The sequence below is a fragment of the Arvicanthis niloticus genome, chromosome 4 (assembly GCF_011762505.2).
Source record: "Arvicanthis niloticus isolate mArvNil1 chromosome 4, mArvNil1.pat.X, whole genome shotgun sequence".
Taxonomy (NCBI): Eukaryota; Metazoa; Chordata; class Mammalia; order Rodentia; family Muridae; genus Arvicanthis; species Arvicanthis niloticus.
Genome location: NC_047661.1, coordinates 19438162 through 19455192, shown reverse-complemented (window position 1 = coordinate 19455192; position 17031 = coordinate 19438162). Strand labels below are relative to the sequence as shown.

The window sequence follows — 17031 nt, the reverse complement described above, 5'->3', positions numbered from 1 at the left end:
CAAGCAGAACAACAATCAGCCATTTTACTCACCTTTCTGAAGTTCATGTATCACTGAAAACACTTAATACAAATGAAACTTAAAAGGTCTATTCCCACTACTGACAGAAAGTATACAGCCTTCTAATTATCAAATCAAGTAAATGCTAAAGTGCTATCTCTCTGGACAATGTCTCAGGCTCAAGCATGCATATCTTCATTTATCAGGGGCCTGGGATAGAAGCAAGGATCTTCTTTAAATATTATCTCTTAGGGGAAACAACTGACCATACAGCAATTAAGTAAAAACTAAATAAATCTAAACAATATGAAAATAATAAAAAAACAAAACAAAAACCCTACAGGTTAAATTCTCCTTACCATTTCTTTCTTGTTTTTAGCCAAAGTTTCCCTTGGGAGGTTTCTTTGTCTGCTCTGAGACTCAGCTCTAGAAATATAATCTGCAACTGTGACTGTTAAAGATGAGAAAAAAATTACAGGTGTTGAAAAATATTTCTAAATTCTATTATGGATAAAGAATAATTTCACTATTAAAATAAACTAGTGGTGGGTCACCCAATTTCAAAATTTTACGCTGGGTAACCACCTCTGAACAAAAGCAAGGCTTGAAAAAAATGTGTCTATGATTTGACAATAGAAAAATCCTTTTCAGCTGGAGCCTGAGGAAATCTAGACTGAAGTCCTTTTTCCCAGGAATCCAGCTATGTCCTGGTTTATCTAAGGTTGTGGGACGAATGTGGTGTAGCAACCCACCACGAACAAGCCCTGCGAGTGCACTGTTCTAGGTGCAGAGGCTGTTGCAATAAGGGGGCAGGGACAATGGTGATTCCAATCATAGTGAGGGGAGTAAAAATGTGAAAGAAAGCTTTATGGTTTTTGGTTATCTCTCTGCTCCAGGAAAAACAGCACAATCAAGGTGTTTGTGTTATTTTCTGTTTCTTTCCTAACATTTCATGCTAGACAGTATTTAAACTACCTGATGTTCTGACTTTAAGGAAGTACGGGCAAATTAAGACAATAAACCACAATCCTCAACATGTGGTGGGAAAGGAACACTATAAATAGAGATGCTGTCCTATCAACTTTACTATCTTGTTAGGTCTGAAACAAGAGATAAAGTAATGAATTAGGAAGCAAACTAAACCCTATCTATCATTCTAATAAATGGCCTCTGTGTATTAGTACAACACTGGCCTCAGGTTTTGAAACTCAAAATTCGTAACTTTGTATTATTTTCTATCTCAGACTAGGCATAAGAAAGCCCTGAATTTAAAATTAAAAACAAGTGAACTTTATATTATTTAAAGGCACTATGTCTGGGTAGAACTGGTCCATTAGATTCATACCACATGCAACTAACAAAATAATTTAATACATTAAAAGGCTGAATTGTATTTTACAATTCATTCCTCTTAATAATGCATGTCCTAACATAAAAACTCAAGAACTTCCTAGTAACTCATTGCTTAATGAGCTTTAAAACCCAAGCATCTTGAATCAAAACTTTATTAGAAACTACCGATATCTGAAATCTAAGGCTGCTTTCCTTCCAAGTTATAAGGAATGTTTATCATGAAGCCTTTAAATAGCTTATTTTAAATCACTGCCAAGAAATTTACAAACATGTTTAGTACTATGCTGGGGGATTAGTATACTCTACTAATTCTGCCTACTCTACAGGGTGACAGAACTGTCCTGAGAAGGACTGTAACCACAGGTGTGGGTAACACACCAATGAGTATTGTTTTCATAGTGCAGACCTCAGTTGACACCTGGAAAAATGCATCTACTTCAGGATGCTGCTGCACAAACAAGCATAGTGCTCAATTCAAATGCGTGCAAACAGTTCTTAGGCTCTCTCATCTATTCCTATACAGGAAAAAAAAAACAAAAACAAAAAAAACTTTGTAGTTATTAGTCCAAAGTTTAGCAAGTGGAAGTTAGTTCTGTTCTTTGCCCCCAAATAAGAGAGAGCCAGTTAAGAAACTTGTTTTAGAGTTCTTATCCCCAATACAGCCCCTTAAATTTCAGTAGAAATTTAAATTTCAAGGAAAAAAAATCTACATATTGTCTAAGTAGAAGAAAGACCACTCAAAAGTTAAATTTACATAGATATAAGAACAACTAGAAAGTTTAGGCAAAGGAAAAACAACTATCAGCTGTCTCCCTGGACTACTGCTGGGAAACAAGAAACTCTGAAAAGGGGTTTGGAAATAAAGGAATTTGAAAAGAGAAAACACAATGGTTCCTAACAGTGAAAGCAAATCAGATTATAGTATGCAACAGCATATCACTGTTAAAATTACCAAAACTCCAAATTAGTCATTTTAGTTAATTCCATTCAAAATCATCTAACTCTTTTAGAAGAAACCCTGTTTCAATACTTTTGTGTCGGTACATTTAACCATGATCACTGGCTTAAGTTATATTCAAAGTCATTCCAAGTTAGTGAGCCCATACTGATAGCCTGAATTTTCTAACTTGCAAAAGAAAGAACAAAAAATGTTCATAGGTGTGCTACTTTCAAGTCTATGACCTTTTCAACTAAAATACATCTTGAACATTAAGGAAAAAGAATATAAAGGGAAAACAAATTTTCTATACACTATCTTTTATAATGTATAGTTCTTTTTACATTTCTTTCTATCTTTTGAACACAAACTCTTTATAATTGGAAATAATGCCTTTTACTAGATTCCCAAATGTCTCTACAACCTCTGCATTTCAAGATTTACAATGTACATTATTGGGATGGGGGTGGGGGGAAACACATGAAAGAGTATGTTTTGGAAATAATGCAAAAATTGGTTGGTTTGAAAGGGGTTTATTTCTACTATACACAATTTCTTCATGGTGAATATACAGTGATTCTCTATACATAGGAAATGAATTGTGTTCAAAATAATAGACATAGCAAACAAATTTATTTCCAGTTACCAAAACTTGTGACAACATAAAATACTGAATGAAACTAAGTAAATACTATTTGAATGGTTAGTATGTGTCAAAAAAAAAGCACCACACTACAGTAACACAAAAACATTAACATGCATCCTCTTTTAAAGAAAGACATTTCTGCATTTTAAAATTTTGAGTATTGTAATTCCCACCAAATGAGGCGCCCAATCTATAGTAAGCAGGCACCATGTAAAAAATTGTCTAGTTTTGCCAATCAACCTCAACACAATCCACACCATAGTCCCTGCAATGGCAGTCCCCATCTTAAATCTGAAGAATCTGCCAAATGAACAAAGTAAAAGTACTGAAATTATTTCCATGTAAGAAATTAAAACACAACATTAGTTCACTTAAGACTAGATACTAAACATTTATACTGTGAAGGAAGAATGCATTTTCTAAAGCAGCATTAGTTAAATTATGCAATGCAAATTCTGAATGTATACACACATGTGAACATGTAACTATATTTAGAATGCAGACACATGACATTTTTTTCATGCTTGTGACCTGACACCAACAGGCCCACTCAAGTTACCTGGCTGTCTATCTTCTGCCTGACCCCTGAAACGACGCCTGCGGCTACGATTGCGTCGCTGGGGTTTTTTTTCACTATCATCTGTAATTGCAAAGTTTACCATCAACTATTCTGACAAAAAATAAACAAAAAAGAACAAACAAAAATTTTCTTTCCTCATTTAAGGAAGGGAAAGAGAAACTTTTAATTAAACATCAAAGATAAAGCATACAATATTGACAAAGAATTATATACATTTTTGCAGCATAAAGCACTGCCCTCTGGAAATTAAGAGAGCTTTAACTCATAATAAAGCAAATTGCCATATAAATGAAACCACCATCATTCAGGAATATAAGATTTCTCTCCCAACATTATCTTGGATCTCAAAGTTAATGACATTTTAGCCCCTTAATAATACATGCTAGTTCTTTGCAGCCCCCCAAAAAATGTACTATAATTACTAAAAGGGGAGGGACTAAAACGGTTAAATTTTGTTTGTAGACAGTACATCAACTGAGTACTCAGATTGATTTAACGGTATGAAAGGGCACTATAAGAAATCCTCCCACTTCAGATAGTCTGACAAATATGAAAACAAGTGCCCAAAACAATCAGCTATATCCCTCATTTAAAGCAAACACTAAAAAAATCATTTGTGAATTTTATACAAAAAAAGCTTCATCCATTATCAGTATAATGCAATCACACACACATACACACAACTCTTCCCTAAATGCTTACATACCTAGCCCATTTTCATTAACTGAAGCTGTATCAGATTCAGTCATCCCATCCATCAGAACAGCATCTTCATCAGTCCTTCGTCTACGAGACCGCCTACGACGGTTTGTACTGTGGTGAGATTCGCTGGCGTCAGTGTCTGCAGTCTGATCTGATTCTGTATTATCAAGTAAGCTGTATGGATTGCTGTCTGGATCTTTGAGCACTATATTCATGTCAGAGGCAAGAAATATTCATTTAAGAGGACATCAGTTAAGAATGCTTGATTGACTGAACTACATGCACTAATTGTAAGTAACTCCAATACCCCCCAATAAAAATGATTAAATAAAATTTTAATGAGAATGAAAATTTGTAAAACAAAAAATATGCTTTACGTAAGTTTCCTAATGTTTCCTTTGAATTGTTTACAAAAATAGTAAGTCTATTTACATCTTCAGATGAGATCAAAACTATACAGGAAAGGATATATATTAAAACATGTATGGTCCTATTTTTTCCCTATTACTATCCCTCAAATAAATGCAAACTGTTTACATGACATTTTCACAGTATTAGATATAGGTAATCTAGAGGTAACCTAGAATGATATACAACAGTGTACAAAAATCACTAATGTATTTTTTCATAAAGAATTAAAAAAAAAATCTGTGGGGGTTCTTGAGACCAATGCCCCCATGGATAGTGAAGGATGAGTATATCAGAAAATATTACACTACCTTCTAATTATGGCACTCAGACTCTTTAAGTTAATCCTACTCAGAATAGAAAAATAAAAACGAAGAGAAAGAATCATGTCATGATCGTAAGAGAACTACTGTTCCTCTTACAAGTTTAAGGCGATTGCTGGTATTGTGATAATAGATTATTCCAAATAAAAGAAATCATCTGCACCCAAGACCTAAGAAGCATTAGTTAAGTATGAACTGAAGCAACCAAAACAAGTCTATACAGGCATCTAGATCAGGCTGAAATTGTAACTGGCTATAGAAAGGACAACACTGAAACACCTAACTTGTAATCCAACTTGAAAAACAAACCATGGAGTGAGGTTAGAGAAGAACTTTGTCAAGATACAAATGAATAGAAAAAGCACCCGTCTTACCTATGTGCATCTACTGCTTCCAACTTTCAAATTACAGAAGAAATTCACCTAATCACGATTACTCCTAAATTTTCCTTGGTAAGTAAGCAAGCTAGTGTCTTAGCAAAAGATACTAAGTTTATCTATTAATCATAAACACTAGGCAAAATACATTTATTTTTGCAATTCTACAAAATAACTGTTTAATAGTACAGTATACAGTGCATTTTAATAGAAAAATTACTTTCCTAAAAGAAAACTAAGTTAAAATTTCCTAAATAAAACTAAATTTAGGGCCCAATGAAAATTACAATCCAATCAGAGCCAAAGACCTCCCTTCGTTTTGTTGATTTGTTCCAGTTTTTGTATGTTTGCATGTATTTTTAATATGCACGACTACACTAAGATTTAAAATAGAATCTTAAATGAGATATTTAATCATAAATATTAAATATGACCTTCTTAAAGGACAAATAATAGTGCTAATATACAATGTTTTAATATAATCTAGTCCATGTATTCCTAGAAACCCTCTTCTTTTGCCTATTCTACTCAGAAAGAGAACTCTGTCACCAATTACTATTCCATGATAAAAAAAAAAAAATCAAATGATCACAGCCAACATATGCTTGAGCATATGAAGTCTTTAGTCATCTCTACACTGTATCTATGAACATATGGTATGCCCACACACACCCATATGTACAGATGCTCACAGAAGCCACAAGAGGGTACCAGATCCTCCAGAGCTGGAGTTACAGTGTTATGAGCAGCCCATGGTGGGTGCTAGGAGCTTAACCCTCTACAGCAGCAGTAATGGTTCTTAATTGCTGAGCCACCTTTCCAGCTCCTCTATATTCCTCTTTATGGTTCAATTACTCAATAAGATTTTCTTAAGACTTGAGTCCACATCTGTCTCTTTCCTCAAAGTGCAGCAAAAATTTTTGGGGAAACAAGGAAAGTATTACCTAATTATCAAAGATCTCAAAAGGCAAAGGGATAAACATTACTCTCAAAGCCAACTAAAGTTCTGACCTCTTTTTAAAAACCCTTCACTGGGAATTACTCTACACATTTACTATATTAATTGCTATACAGTCTACTATTTTCTCTAAGATAGTAAGCAGAATCACAAACTTCCAAAAATGTATGGCCCTGAAAGAGGAATAACTTTTGTAGGAATATATTGCTTATACAAAGCATGAATGCTGACATAGTATATAAAAGACTACCAGAACTGATGGAGGATTTGCCACCACGTGGTCCACCACGACCTCGTCCCCCAGAAACACTTCTGCCTCTTCCTCCTGGGCGTCTCCTGCTGTCTCGCTGATGTCGAGTCTCTCGGTCATCTTCTCCTGCCAATGACCAATCACTCAGCTCATCTTTACGCTCAGATTCTGTTTCGGAGGGGTTAGACAGCTCAGAATTTGTACCTTGGGGAAAAAAAACAACATATAAGCCAATTAGATGCACATAAACAGAAACGCTAAAAAAAAGTTCTGCTAAGCATCATTTGCATAAATAAGCATGGAAATTGATCCATAGAGCAAAATTAAAAGTAAACTTTAAATTTATTTTAAATGTAAGTATCAGATTCAACTAAGCAGTAAGAAAAAATGTATACATGAAAATGCAGTTAATGTACAGGTTTCTGTCCATTTTAAATTGATAGCTTAAATTACCAATACAATGTTAGCCAATACCTAAAAATAAATTTAATGACATTTAGAAAAGCTAAGTTTTAATCAATAGTGTTTCCATTATTACTGACATGAACATTTTTTCTTACACATTTTGGTTTCTTTCAAATCAGAACACTCCTTGTAATGGATAATCTTTCATAAAAGTTCAAAGTTTACTTGTCAGTTAAAATACATAAAATGTTTTCCTATTGCCTCAGATTAGCATAATGAGGATGTTTCTGAGAAAATACCTACTACCTAATAGAATGGAAGACAATGACTACTGAAAGGAAATTTACATAATTATCTCCTGCAGAAGATGACTTCTAAATTCACACCAATTTAACTGAAAACAGAATCCCTCTCCTTCTCTTACTGCCATGTGTTACTTTTCTCAACATTTTCCTCTATAGATCTACAATGAAATGGTCTGTTAAAAGGTAAAGCTTATTAAATCCTATTAGTGTCCGAAATGTGTCATAATGTGCAGAAATTTCCTTTTAATAAATGACTATGTAACATTACTTTGAAGTTTTAAGTGTCTAAACTTCCACATATAATTTCATGAAATACCTAAAAATCAACTGTACTTAAAACACAGGAGCATTTAACAGTAGTAGTAAAACACTGAAACAGAAGTAATAAGATGCAGGGGAAAAAGTAAGGACTCTACCAATACAAATTACAGAGGAAATGATGAAAGACAGTTTAGGAAACAAAACAAAACAAAAAAAATCTAGGTTTTCACTCAATTGTTGGAATGAGAGAGACCTCATAGAAAAGAATAAAATACACATTTAATGATGATTTGTTCAAATGACAAAAACACTTTAACACTGTCACTGTTGAAAAAGTAGACTATTATCTAAGGAATAGTGAAACAAATCTGGGCTAAAGTATAAAGGTGAATAAGCCTAGTAAACTATTTTATCTTACCCAGGGATAAAAGAAAGTATTCTTTAAACTTAAACCTAAATTCAGTATTTTGTGAGACTAATGACACGCACAAAGGTCGTTGATGAACTGGCTAATATTCATGTTTTATGATCACAAAAAGTCAAGTATAAGGCTACCATGAGATGAGATTGCCCTAAAGCATTTAGGTGGGTCTTTAAGACTTCATGTCATAAAGATAGCAGGATGAGGACTGTGACATCACTGGCATTTTAAAAATAGAGGCAGGCAGTCATAAGCCTAGAAGTGTTAAGCAAGCAGGTTCTATCAACCTTCCAAAAAACCAAAACAACAAAACTCCTGCAGTCTAAGTGATGTGTACAAGGTTAGTCCAGTCAGCCAATGATCAGTTTTATAATAATAAAGCTGTGCTGGTCATAAAAAAGCCTCTAGGTTGCTATAGGTTAGTGATTACTGCTCTGCTGAACATAATATAGCCATTTCAACGTCTCAATCTTGTCATACAAGCAGGATACAAGGGGGAAAAAAAATCCCAGAAAAGCTTTTTAAAATGAGCCATGACACTCACAATCATAACTTGCTTTTAACTAAATTCCATAATCAGGCTTTTCTCTACAACTTCTATCACTCTTATCAAGATGCTTCCCACCATTTTAAATGGCCATGTGATAAAAATATACATTAAAAAATGCTTTATTATAACCAAAATGTGATAAACTTCTAAGAGTCAAACTAAATTTAGCACAACTTTAGAAATGTTCTACTAGTATCCATTTCTTATAAAATGTTATTACTGCCTAGTCCTTTTGAAAAGTGCTCAAGAACAGCTGTCATTACATTCAAACGATCCTTTCTCAAGTTACTTCAAAACTTTGTTTCTAGTTCTACAAACCGACGTCTGCCATCTACTGAAGGATCTGTAGCATCTTCTAATCCAGATGATTACCTTTGCAGTTTTTTCCATATATTTATTATCTATTCCTCAGCTACCTTACCAGAGTTCCTCCCTCATCAATAAGCAGAGGCCTCAGACACTAATCAATCTGTTCAATGGCTTTTCACTCCTGCTATACAAAAGCCATCTGATTATTAATTTAGAATTTAAAAAAAAAACACAAATATACTCAGGTTTTATTTAATTACTGGTATTAAATACAATGTTGGTAATATAACATTAGCTTACAATTCTTCATCTTTTACACATTGAACACTGTATATTGGAATTTTATTTGCAAACTTAAATACCATGTTTATGAAAACAAAAATACACCAAGAAAATGAAATACTTGAACATAAAGTTGTAGCACTAAAGAGAAGATATACTTAGCCTTCCACCTGTACAACAAATAAAAGACAGTACAGGTGTACTACATTAGTAGATTCCTTAGTTAAATAAAAAGTCTGGATCTGAACCTGCATGGTACAAATCTGAATTCACCTCTACTTTCTATAAATGCTTCCTACTTTGGCCTAGGTTCACAAGTATTTTCTCAAAACAAGATGAACACAGGGAAAAGAGAGGAAAAGAACAGAAAAAGCAAATGAAGAGGGATGGGCAGGAAGGAGATCAGGTCACAGCTAATATCCAAGTCCAAATGGAGAAAGATGGAACAACTCGAAAGCTAAACAAGAATAAATGAGAATTTATGATTAGAGAATTGTTAACTACTATAGGATCCAATGATGTTTCTACCCTAGGCCCCAGCTTCAAAGTGGAAATATAACTTATAAAAATGTTCATGACAGAAGGGTAACTATCTTTTAAGGCCTTCATTTTGAAGAAATGTTACTAGACAAAATAGTTGCATAAAAGGCACTAAAACACTCAAACCAGCCACATGGGCAAAGTCTATTTCAAAGCTGCTGAAGGTTTATTATATACAACACTGTTCTAGTCTATTTTTTCATTTGTGCTCATCTTACAGATAGCACACTAGGATTCTACAGGAAATGTATAAAATCAGATTAGTTGGAACACAAGCCATACTCCCACTCACTCTTTATACATACTTATTATAACCTACCATACCATAATTAAATATTATGCGTTAGGCAACTATTTGTAAACTATACACCTTTCACTGTCACTAGTATGTCACATCAATGGGGATATACAGCTCAGAACTACCTTTCACCCAAAATGTATGCAGCATCTAAACTAGAATCACTACTACACACACAGTGCTACAGAAATAAAACAATGTTCTTTTTACCATAACCGGAGGTGTAATTAGGGCCCCGACGACCTCTGCCTCTTCCACTATAAGACCTAGAACCTTGTACAGAAGAGACGGTACTTTCATCAGTGGCATATCCTTTCTCTTTTTCAGGCCCTCTGGTGGAAGAAGGTCTGAAACCCATACCAATCTGTCGCAGCTGTTCATCAATCTGCAGGCGTTCCATTCTAAGTTGTTCCACTTCCTACAATCAAAACAAAGAATCTCTTTTACTCTCTGTGTCTGTGTGTGTGTGTGTGTGTGTGTGTGTGTGTGTACTCATAAACCTGTGAGACCAAGGGTAATCACCTTTATCTGCTTGATGCATCTTCCTCAGCCTACATCCTATATACAGGTTTGATGTGTCTTGGCCTAGAGCTAGAACTGTACAAGCTACACCACGGAACAAACTGTAATCTTTGAAATCATCTTCTCATAAAGCAGAATTGTATTCACAAGGTCATTTGCTAGTCAACCCAAGAAACACTGAAAGCTTTTGCTATAAGCAAACAGTATATACAATTCTCTTTCAGGTAACTGTTCTATTATAATAACTTATCTTTTATGCTATCTAATATTAGCAAATACTGTCCCTTTTTTTACTTTTGAGTGCTTGTGTGTATGTGCGCATATAAATTTGTATATGCTAACATGTGCTTGTGAATCTCTAACTATAACATGAAGTAGTTGATTCTCTCCTGCAATGTGAGAGAGAGATGTATGTATGTATGTATGTATGTATACATGCAATGCATGCTTGGCTGCAAAGACTTTATGCATGGAGCCAGCTCACTGGCCAGCAGATGCTGTCTCTTTAAATGGGAAGTTAAATATTCAATTAACAGTATTTTATTTTACTACCAGATTAGCAACATCTTCATTTATGACTGAGATGAACAAGTGACTTGGTCATTTAGAAACTTAAGACCTGAAACATGTGAAGGTAACAATCTAAGCAGAGCTAATGGCTGGGAGGTAGACTACAGAAGATAAAAAAGCATTTGCTTACAAGGCCAGGTTCAATAAAATTCAAAGAAATTGAATGGTGTTATCAAATGTGCTTTCAAAATACTTGAACAACAATGATATCAGACAGTAGGAGGAAAATATACTCCAAGTAGAGAGCAGTTTAGGATTATTACCATGAACAACAAAAAACAATGAAGAGAAAAAGAACAAAAACCATGACGCTTACTGGTAGCCAGTCCTTTTTCTGTAATCCTTGTGTATTATGTTTCAACAGAAATTAACAAATGGGGGCTGAGGGCAGAGTTCAGAAGCTGATGCCTGTTTTGTTTACCATGCACTTGGCTCTGGTTTACATCTCCAGCAACTCATCCCTCCCTCAAAACTGATGGAACGCAGTGTATTGGGGGCAAGGCAGGTGACTCAAATAATACCAGGGTTATCAAAGAGGCCCGATTTCACTTTGTGTGCAGATGGCTAAAACTTGAAAACAGAAACAAAATGGACCTATAGAGCACACAGTTATTGTAAATGATGAACTCTTCAAACATGAAGAATGGTCTTTTTAGGGGAAAACGCAGACCCTCCCCTCCACTGCAAGTGTAAGGGCAAAGAACATTTTATTCTTAGGTTCTTAACAAAAAAAGGGACAAACTTAATTTAAAATATTTAATTATCTAAAACATTACCATAATAAACAAAAACATTCAATATGTGGATAATTTGTTTGTAGTAAGTACACAACATTCACACAGAAAATGCAGCAAGGATGACACATGAATACAAAGTGAGCTGTATGCATACCTTTAAGTAAGCAATGTGATACTCTAGAAGAACTTGCACATTTCCAATACTTTCCTTAGTGCCAACAAATACAAATGGAACCATTCCCTGTAAGAAAACACAATGTCCTCCATTTAACACACTAATATATAATAAAGTTTTTAACCTAACACACAGAAATTACTCTGAAATGTAGAGATTTTTTTCAATGCCTTATTTGTGCTAAAATCTACGTTTCAGTGCTAGTTTTCTGGTTTTTAATCAATGTAATGCCCTAAGAATACAAACCACTTTAACAAAAAACTCAAACTGACCATGGTCTTTCAGACTAGAAAAATTATCATAGTAGGCACAGCTTTAAAAATATTAATAAAAGGAAAAGAGAAAGAGGAAAAAATGAAAAAAACAAACACATATTAGACAAGTTATCCCCATAAGTGCTCAGATAAGACCTTGAGAAGGGTATGGTGGCACATGCCTATAATTTCCGCATTTGAATGCTGAAGCAAGGGAATTATTAGTTCAAAATAAAACAATAGTATCTAAAGGGACAGAGAAAGCAGCTTCAGAAAGGACAGAACAGAATAGCAACATGAAATAAATGCATGCCAATCAAGGAATGTTCAATGCTTTTAGATTCTACAAAAAGCCCAAGGAGCAATCCAGAATTGCTTCTGGACATCAAATTCTACAGCATTATACTCAAAGAGTAAAAAATATCTAAGATGAAGCTTGACAGCTCAGTGGTTACGGGCATTTTTTTCTTGCAAAGGACCTGGTTTTGGTTCCCAGCTCTAATACCAGGGGATCCAGTGCCTTATGACCTCCACAAGCACAAGACATGCACATGGGGTGTGTGTGTGTGTGTGTGTGTATATATATATATATGTATGTATATACACACACGCGCATGTAAGTAGAATACTCATACACACAAAAAAGGACCCCCCCCCAAAAAAAATTTTAACTGAAACTTTTGTAAGAGCTGGCTTAAGTACTGACAGACCAAATAAGAAGCCACACAATCCACAAACCTGAAAGATTTTAAGTATATAAAATAGTAGTCCAAAGAAATAGAATTTTCAAAAACAAGAATATCCACAATATTGGAAAGTAACTATAGAGCTTACATAAAATAGGCAAATAAATTGCAGTAAACACTTACATCTTCTCTAGGTAGTTTATTTTCATTGTCACCTTCAATTCTTACTCGAACCACACCAGATTTATCCACTATTTCTTGAATAACTTTGCCGTTTTTTCCAATTACCTTTCCTTTAGTAAAAGAAAACAAGTAAGTTAAAACTGGTTTGTTATCCATCTTATATACCAACCTAGATTATTTATTACTTTCCTATCAAATGATAACCACTAAGCAAAGATGATTCTTTTTTACTTTCAATAACCTCACCTAAAGACTGCTAAAGGAGTAGTCTCTTGTCGAAATGTTCTCTGGCGTATACGCCTTAAGGCTACTGAGTTCAGAAGAGCAATGTAATTCACAAGCAAGAGAATTCCCATGCCTCAACATTTTTAAATATTAGAGCCATTTCTAATACTTTAAAATATAAACTCAAATCCATTTCAAACCCCTGCCCATGAAACTTAAGAGAAAGCAATTTTAATTGCTATTAGCTACATCATTTCGTTCATCTCATTCATATGTATACACACAACCAACCATATATGTATATTCTTGTAAGCAAAAATATTACAAGTTTTTTTAAGTACCTCATAGATTTACATAAGTGCATATAGCATGTATAGCCTCAGTGTTTTGCTAGGAATGACATACTGTAAAATGATACAAAATTCATACCTTCATACTTGACCTGTTAGTCTTTCAAACAGCAGTTATTAAATATACAATACTTAAAAGAAAAACTCCAAAGGTAACATGGAGGAGCTCTTTTCCTATTATAAAGATTATTAACCCAAAGAATCAATGTTTAACTCAAGTATCTGATATACTCTTAGGATATAAGTAACAGCAGTATCCCTTATTAGCAGCAGCCTTGTAACAACCAAATCAACATCACAGTTTTTTAAAGCCATTTTCAGAAAAGCTAGAATTTTGGTTGAAAGGAGATAAAGTAAGTCTGCCATGTGTGCTTAAAAGAACAGTTTCCGTTACATATAGAATAGTGACTGAGTGGTAGAGCATAAATACCCTCTTTCTGATGGGACTTTTCACTCTCTTACTCCACATCTCAAACCCCTTCCCCATCAATAAGCCTCAATTTAAAGAGCAGCAACTGAACAGGTTAAAACAGACATCAGAGTTCACATGACTGGGTCTTCTCAGAGAAGCCCTAGCAGCAGCAACACAGCAAAAGCAACCTTCACAGATTACACAATGAAGCTTAAGCAGCAGCTTCATCCTCCAACCTGCTAAAAATAAGCAAATGTCTTTTCAGAAAACAAATGAGGTTGGTGGGACAAAGGCCCTTCCTTCCCCCAGGATCTTGTTCACTTGCTTCTTGGAACTATACCAGTGGTGAGTTGAGCATCCGTCACCCTTCTGGGTCCTTGGCGGGGACCTACCTTCAAGTCTTACTTAGTCCCACCAGAGACCTTCAATATTTTAAATGATCATTTCCACAGTTTAAATTCCAGAGCATATTGACAAACTGAAGCAGACCTGTAGTATAAATTGAGCATTGAGTATAATGTTGAAGGGACAAAGTAAAGAAGTGATTAAAGGCAGCTTCTTCTAAGAAGTGAATGGTTTTGATCCATTTTCATTCAAATCAGTGTTCAAGAAATACTGTTTTGATTTTGGACAGGTGGGAATGATCAAATACTAGAATGCCTCAAACATAGAAAGCAATCCGTCCTCTCTGGAACTTACTCACCAAGTGGTCCTCATTCCCTCTTACTCCTCAGTTCTCCTTTTCTTTCATTTGGATTAAGAATATATATTTTTCAAAAGACTGTTTAACCCATGAAATATTTGAGGAAAATACGGTATTATGATACATGACAAGCAACAGAAGCACCAGAGTTTCAGCACTGTGAACTTGCTCCTGCTAATGCATGCTTTCTAAAGATCACATAAGCAATTCAAATCACAAAGGCCAAAAAAGACAGGAGAGTGGAAAAAAAAATACGTATCATGGATTCCCCTCTTTGCACTGATAACTAGATAAAGAACCAGAACTACAAATATATCCAATTTCCTTACTTCTGAAATACTAGGGGTTTTATTCATTATTAATACTACAAACTCTAAAAGACCAAGGTTTATCTTTGTAGAATTAAGCTGGACAAAACTTGATTTCCTTTCCACAAAACCACCATCAAAACCTTTTTTACAAGTTAAGAAAGCCTAGTTCAGTTAAATAATGCTCTATAGAATAGCTACCAAAATCTTAGCACTTCACCCATGTGAATAACTGACTTCAACAGCACAACGGACATTTTCCAAAGCAGCTCTTGTGGCTGGAGTAGGGTTCAGTGGGAAGACCTACCTAGCATGGGCAAGGCCCTGGGTTCAAACCCTAGTACTGGAAGGAAGAGGAGAAAGAGAAAAAAAGCAGCATAGTAAAATTATGTATGCCAGGGCAACAAGTTGTCTCAGCTCGTAAAAACACTTGCTACACAAGCCTGGCAACCTGAATTTCATTCCCAAAACTCATACAGACATACATAGAGAAAACTGCCTCCATAAGATAGTTTTCTCACCTTTACCCAGACAGAGATCTCATGAGTGTGCACAAAATTTAAAAATACTTTTAAAAATTCAAAAGTTCTTTTTTCCAACAATAATCTTTTAACAAAGTTTTGCATTTTCATGTTTATTAAAATTATATAATATTCAATTTTATTCTCTTAGCTCATCACATAAAGCATTATGCAGTGAACAATGGCACACCAAAAACTAATAGAGTTTGTATTAACTGGCAATATATCACAAGTGAACCAAAAAGCCTTCTACATCCTTCTACATAACAGTAGCAGAATTACAATAAACAATTTTTTCCCTGCTATTATCCATTTTTTCTCTGTGTGAACTCATCCATGTGGAAGCCAAGGGTCAACTTTGGGTGTTTTTCTTTATCTGTCCTTGCCTTTTTTATTACTTGTTTCTTTATTTATTGAGTTGAGACAGGCTCTCTCTCTCTCTCTCTTAACCCAGAATCCATTTATTCCCAGCCTGACCAGCTGGCCATTAAACCGGCAGAATCTGCTTCCCTATTTCACCAAGGTTGCAGATGTACTTGCTACAACAGGCTTGTATACAACAAATCAAGAGGAAGTGAGTTCAGGTTGGAAAACAAGCTTTTCACCCACCGAGCCACATTATCTGCAGCCCTATACAGTTCCTTTAAGTGTTCAAATAAGTATCTTTAAGAAGAGAAGTGTTTTAAACCTTTTCCAATTTTATTTTACAGGATATGAGAAATACTACATGGATCAACAGTAAATTACCTTCTAATGGAACCCAATGGGCTCAAAGAAATTCCCTAGGGTCAAAAAACAAGGAGACAAAGGAAACAAAACTGCATGACTTGCTACCAAATTCCACCCTATTATGTTAGCACTTAATTTTACTATTTTGGTAAATCACTAAGTACTTAACATATATCTAAAAACCTTCCTATATCCATCAAGTGGCACAAAATAAGACACAGAGGCACGACACCATTCAGTAGGACAGCACTTGCTACCACAGGAGGCCCTGGGAATGGTATGATCCTCAGCTTCAAAAACAAAAACAAAACAAAAGACAAAAACAAAGACAGAGGGCACATCAACAGCAATTTCATTAACATACCTGAAAGTTTAACCACTGCAAACTGAAAACTGTCAACTTATACCTCGTGAATACCGTAATTATCACTGAGGGAGGTAAACAAGGTAAGCTCCCCTCTTATCATCTTTTCTCCTCCCCAAGACTTTTACCTTATTCTATGCTTTTGCCACAACCAATTATTTATTCAGTGCTAATTATATACAAAGAAGTTTATTACTCTATTATTAGCCCAGATTTTTAAGTTCCAGTCTAAACAAAAGGAAAAAATTATCACAGACACTTTAAGACCATACCATCACAATTTTGATGGACATATAAATGAAAAAACCACATTAAACAAGAAATAGGAAAGTGCCCAAAGGATGAGAAGACTTAAGGAAACTTTTAACAACAAATCATTACACGAAT

General features: G+C 34.8%; 2 protein-coding genes and 1 long non-coding RNA gene across 9 annotated transcripts in view; 2 read left to right on the top strand and 1 right to left on the bottom strand.

Moving 5' to 3' along the window:
- Positions 1-16407, top strand: part of Dnajc19 (DnaJ heat shock protein family (Hsp40) member C19) — a 29047-nt gene extending 12640 nt beyond the window's left edge. The window contains exon 6 of one of the 2 annotated variants that reach the window (XM_076932282.1): positions 16262-16407. In XM_076932282.1, the coding sequence (XP_076788397.1) occupies positions 16262-16293 (32 nt within the window). In that variant the 3' untranslated portion in view covers positions 16294-16407. Of the gene's footprint in view, positions 1-7205; positions 7228-16261 lie in introns of those variants that run through there. The other variant, XM_076932283.1, reaches the window with a different exon arrangement.
- The window catches only part of Fxr1 (FMR1 autosomal homolog 1), a 47301-nt gene that overhangs the window by 1338 nt on the left and 28932 nt on the right, over positions 1-17031 (bottom strand). Inside the window, exons 10-17 of one of the 6 annotated variants that reach the window (XM_034500744.2) lie at positions 13033-13142; positions 11889-11975; positions 10266-10323; positions 10116-10178; positions 6535-6738; positions 4223-4423; positions 3496-3576; positions 360-451 (exon numbers count right to left, since the gene is read on the bottom strand). In XM_034500744.2, the coding sequence (XP_034356635.1) occupies positions 360-451; positions 3496-3576; positions 4223-4423; positions 6535-6738; positions 10116-10178; positions 10266-10323; positions 11889-11975; positions 13033-13142 (896 nt within the window). Of the gene's footprint in view, positions 1-359; positions 452-3495; positions 3577-4222; positions 4424-6534; positions 6739-10115; positions 10324-11888; positions 11976-13032; positions 13143-17031 lie in introns of all 6 variants that reach the window. The other 5 variants (XM_034500741.2, XM_076932280.1, XM_034500743.2 and 2 more) reach the window with 5 other exon arrangements.
- On the top strand, positions 7289-10356 carry LOC143441959 (uncharacterized). Its single transcript, XR_013109761.1, has 2 exons — positions 7289-7427; positions 10233-10356. It is a non-coding gene; the product is annotated as an uncharacterized LOC143441959 (long non-coding RNA).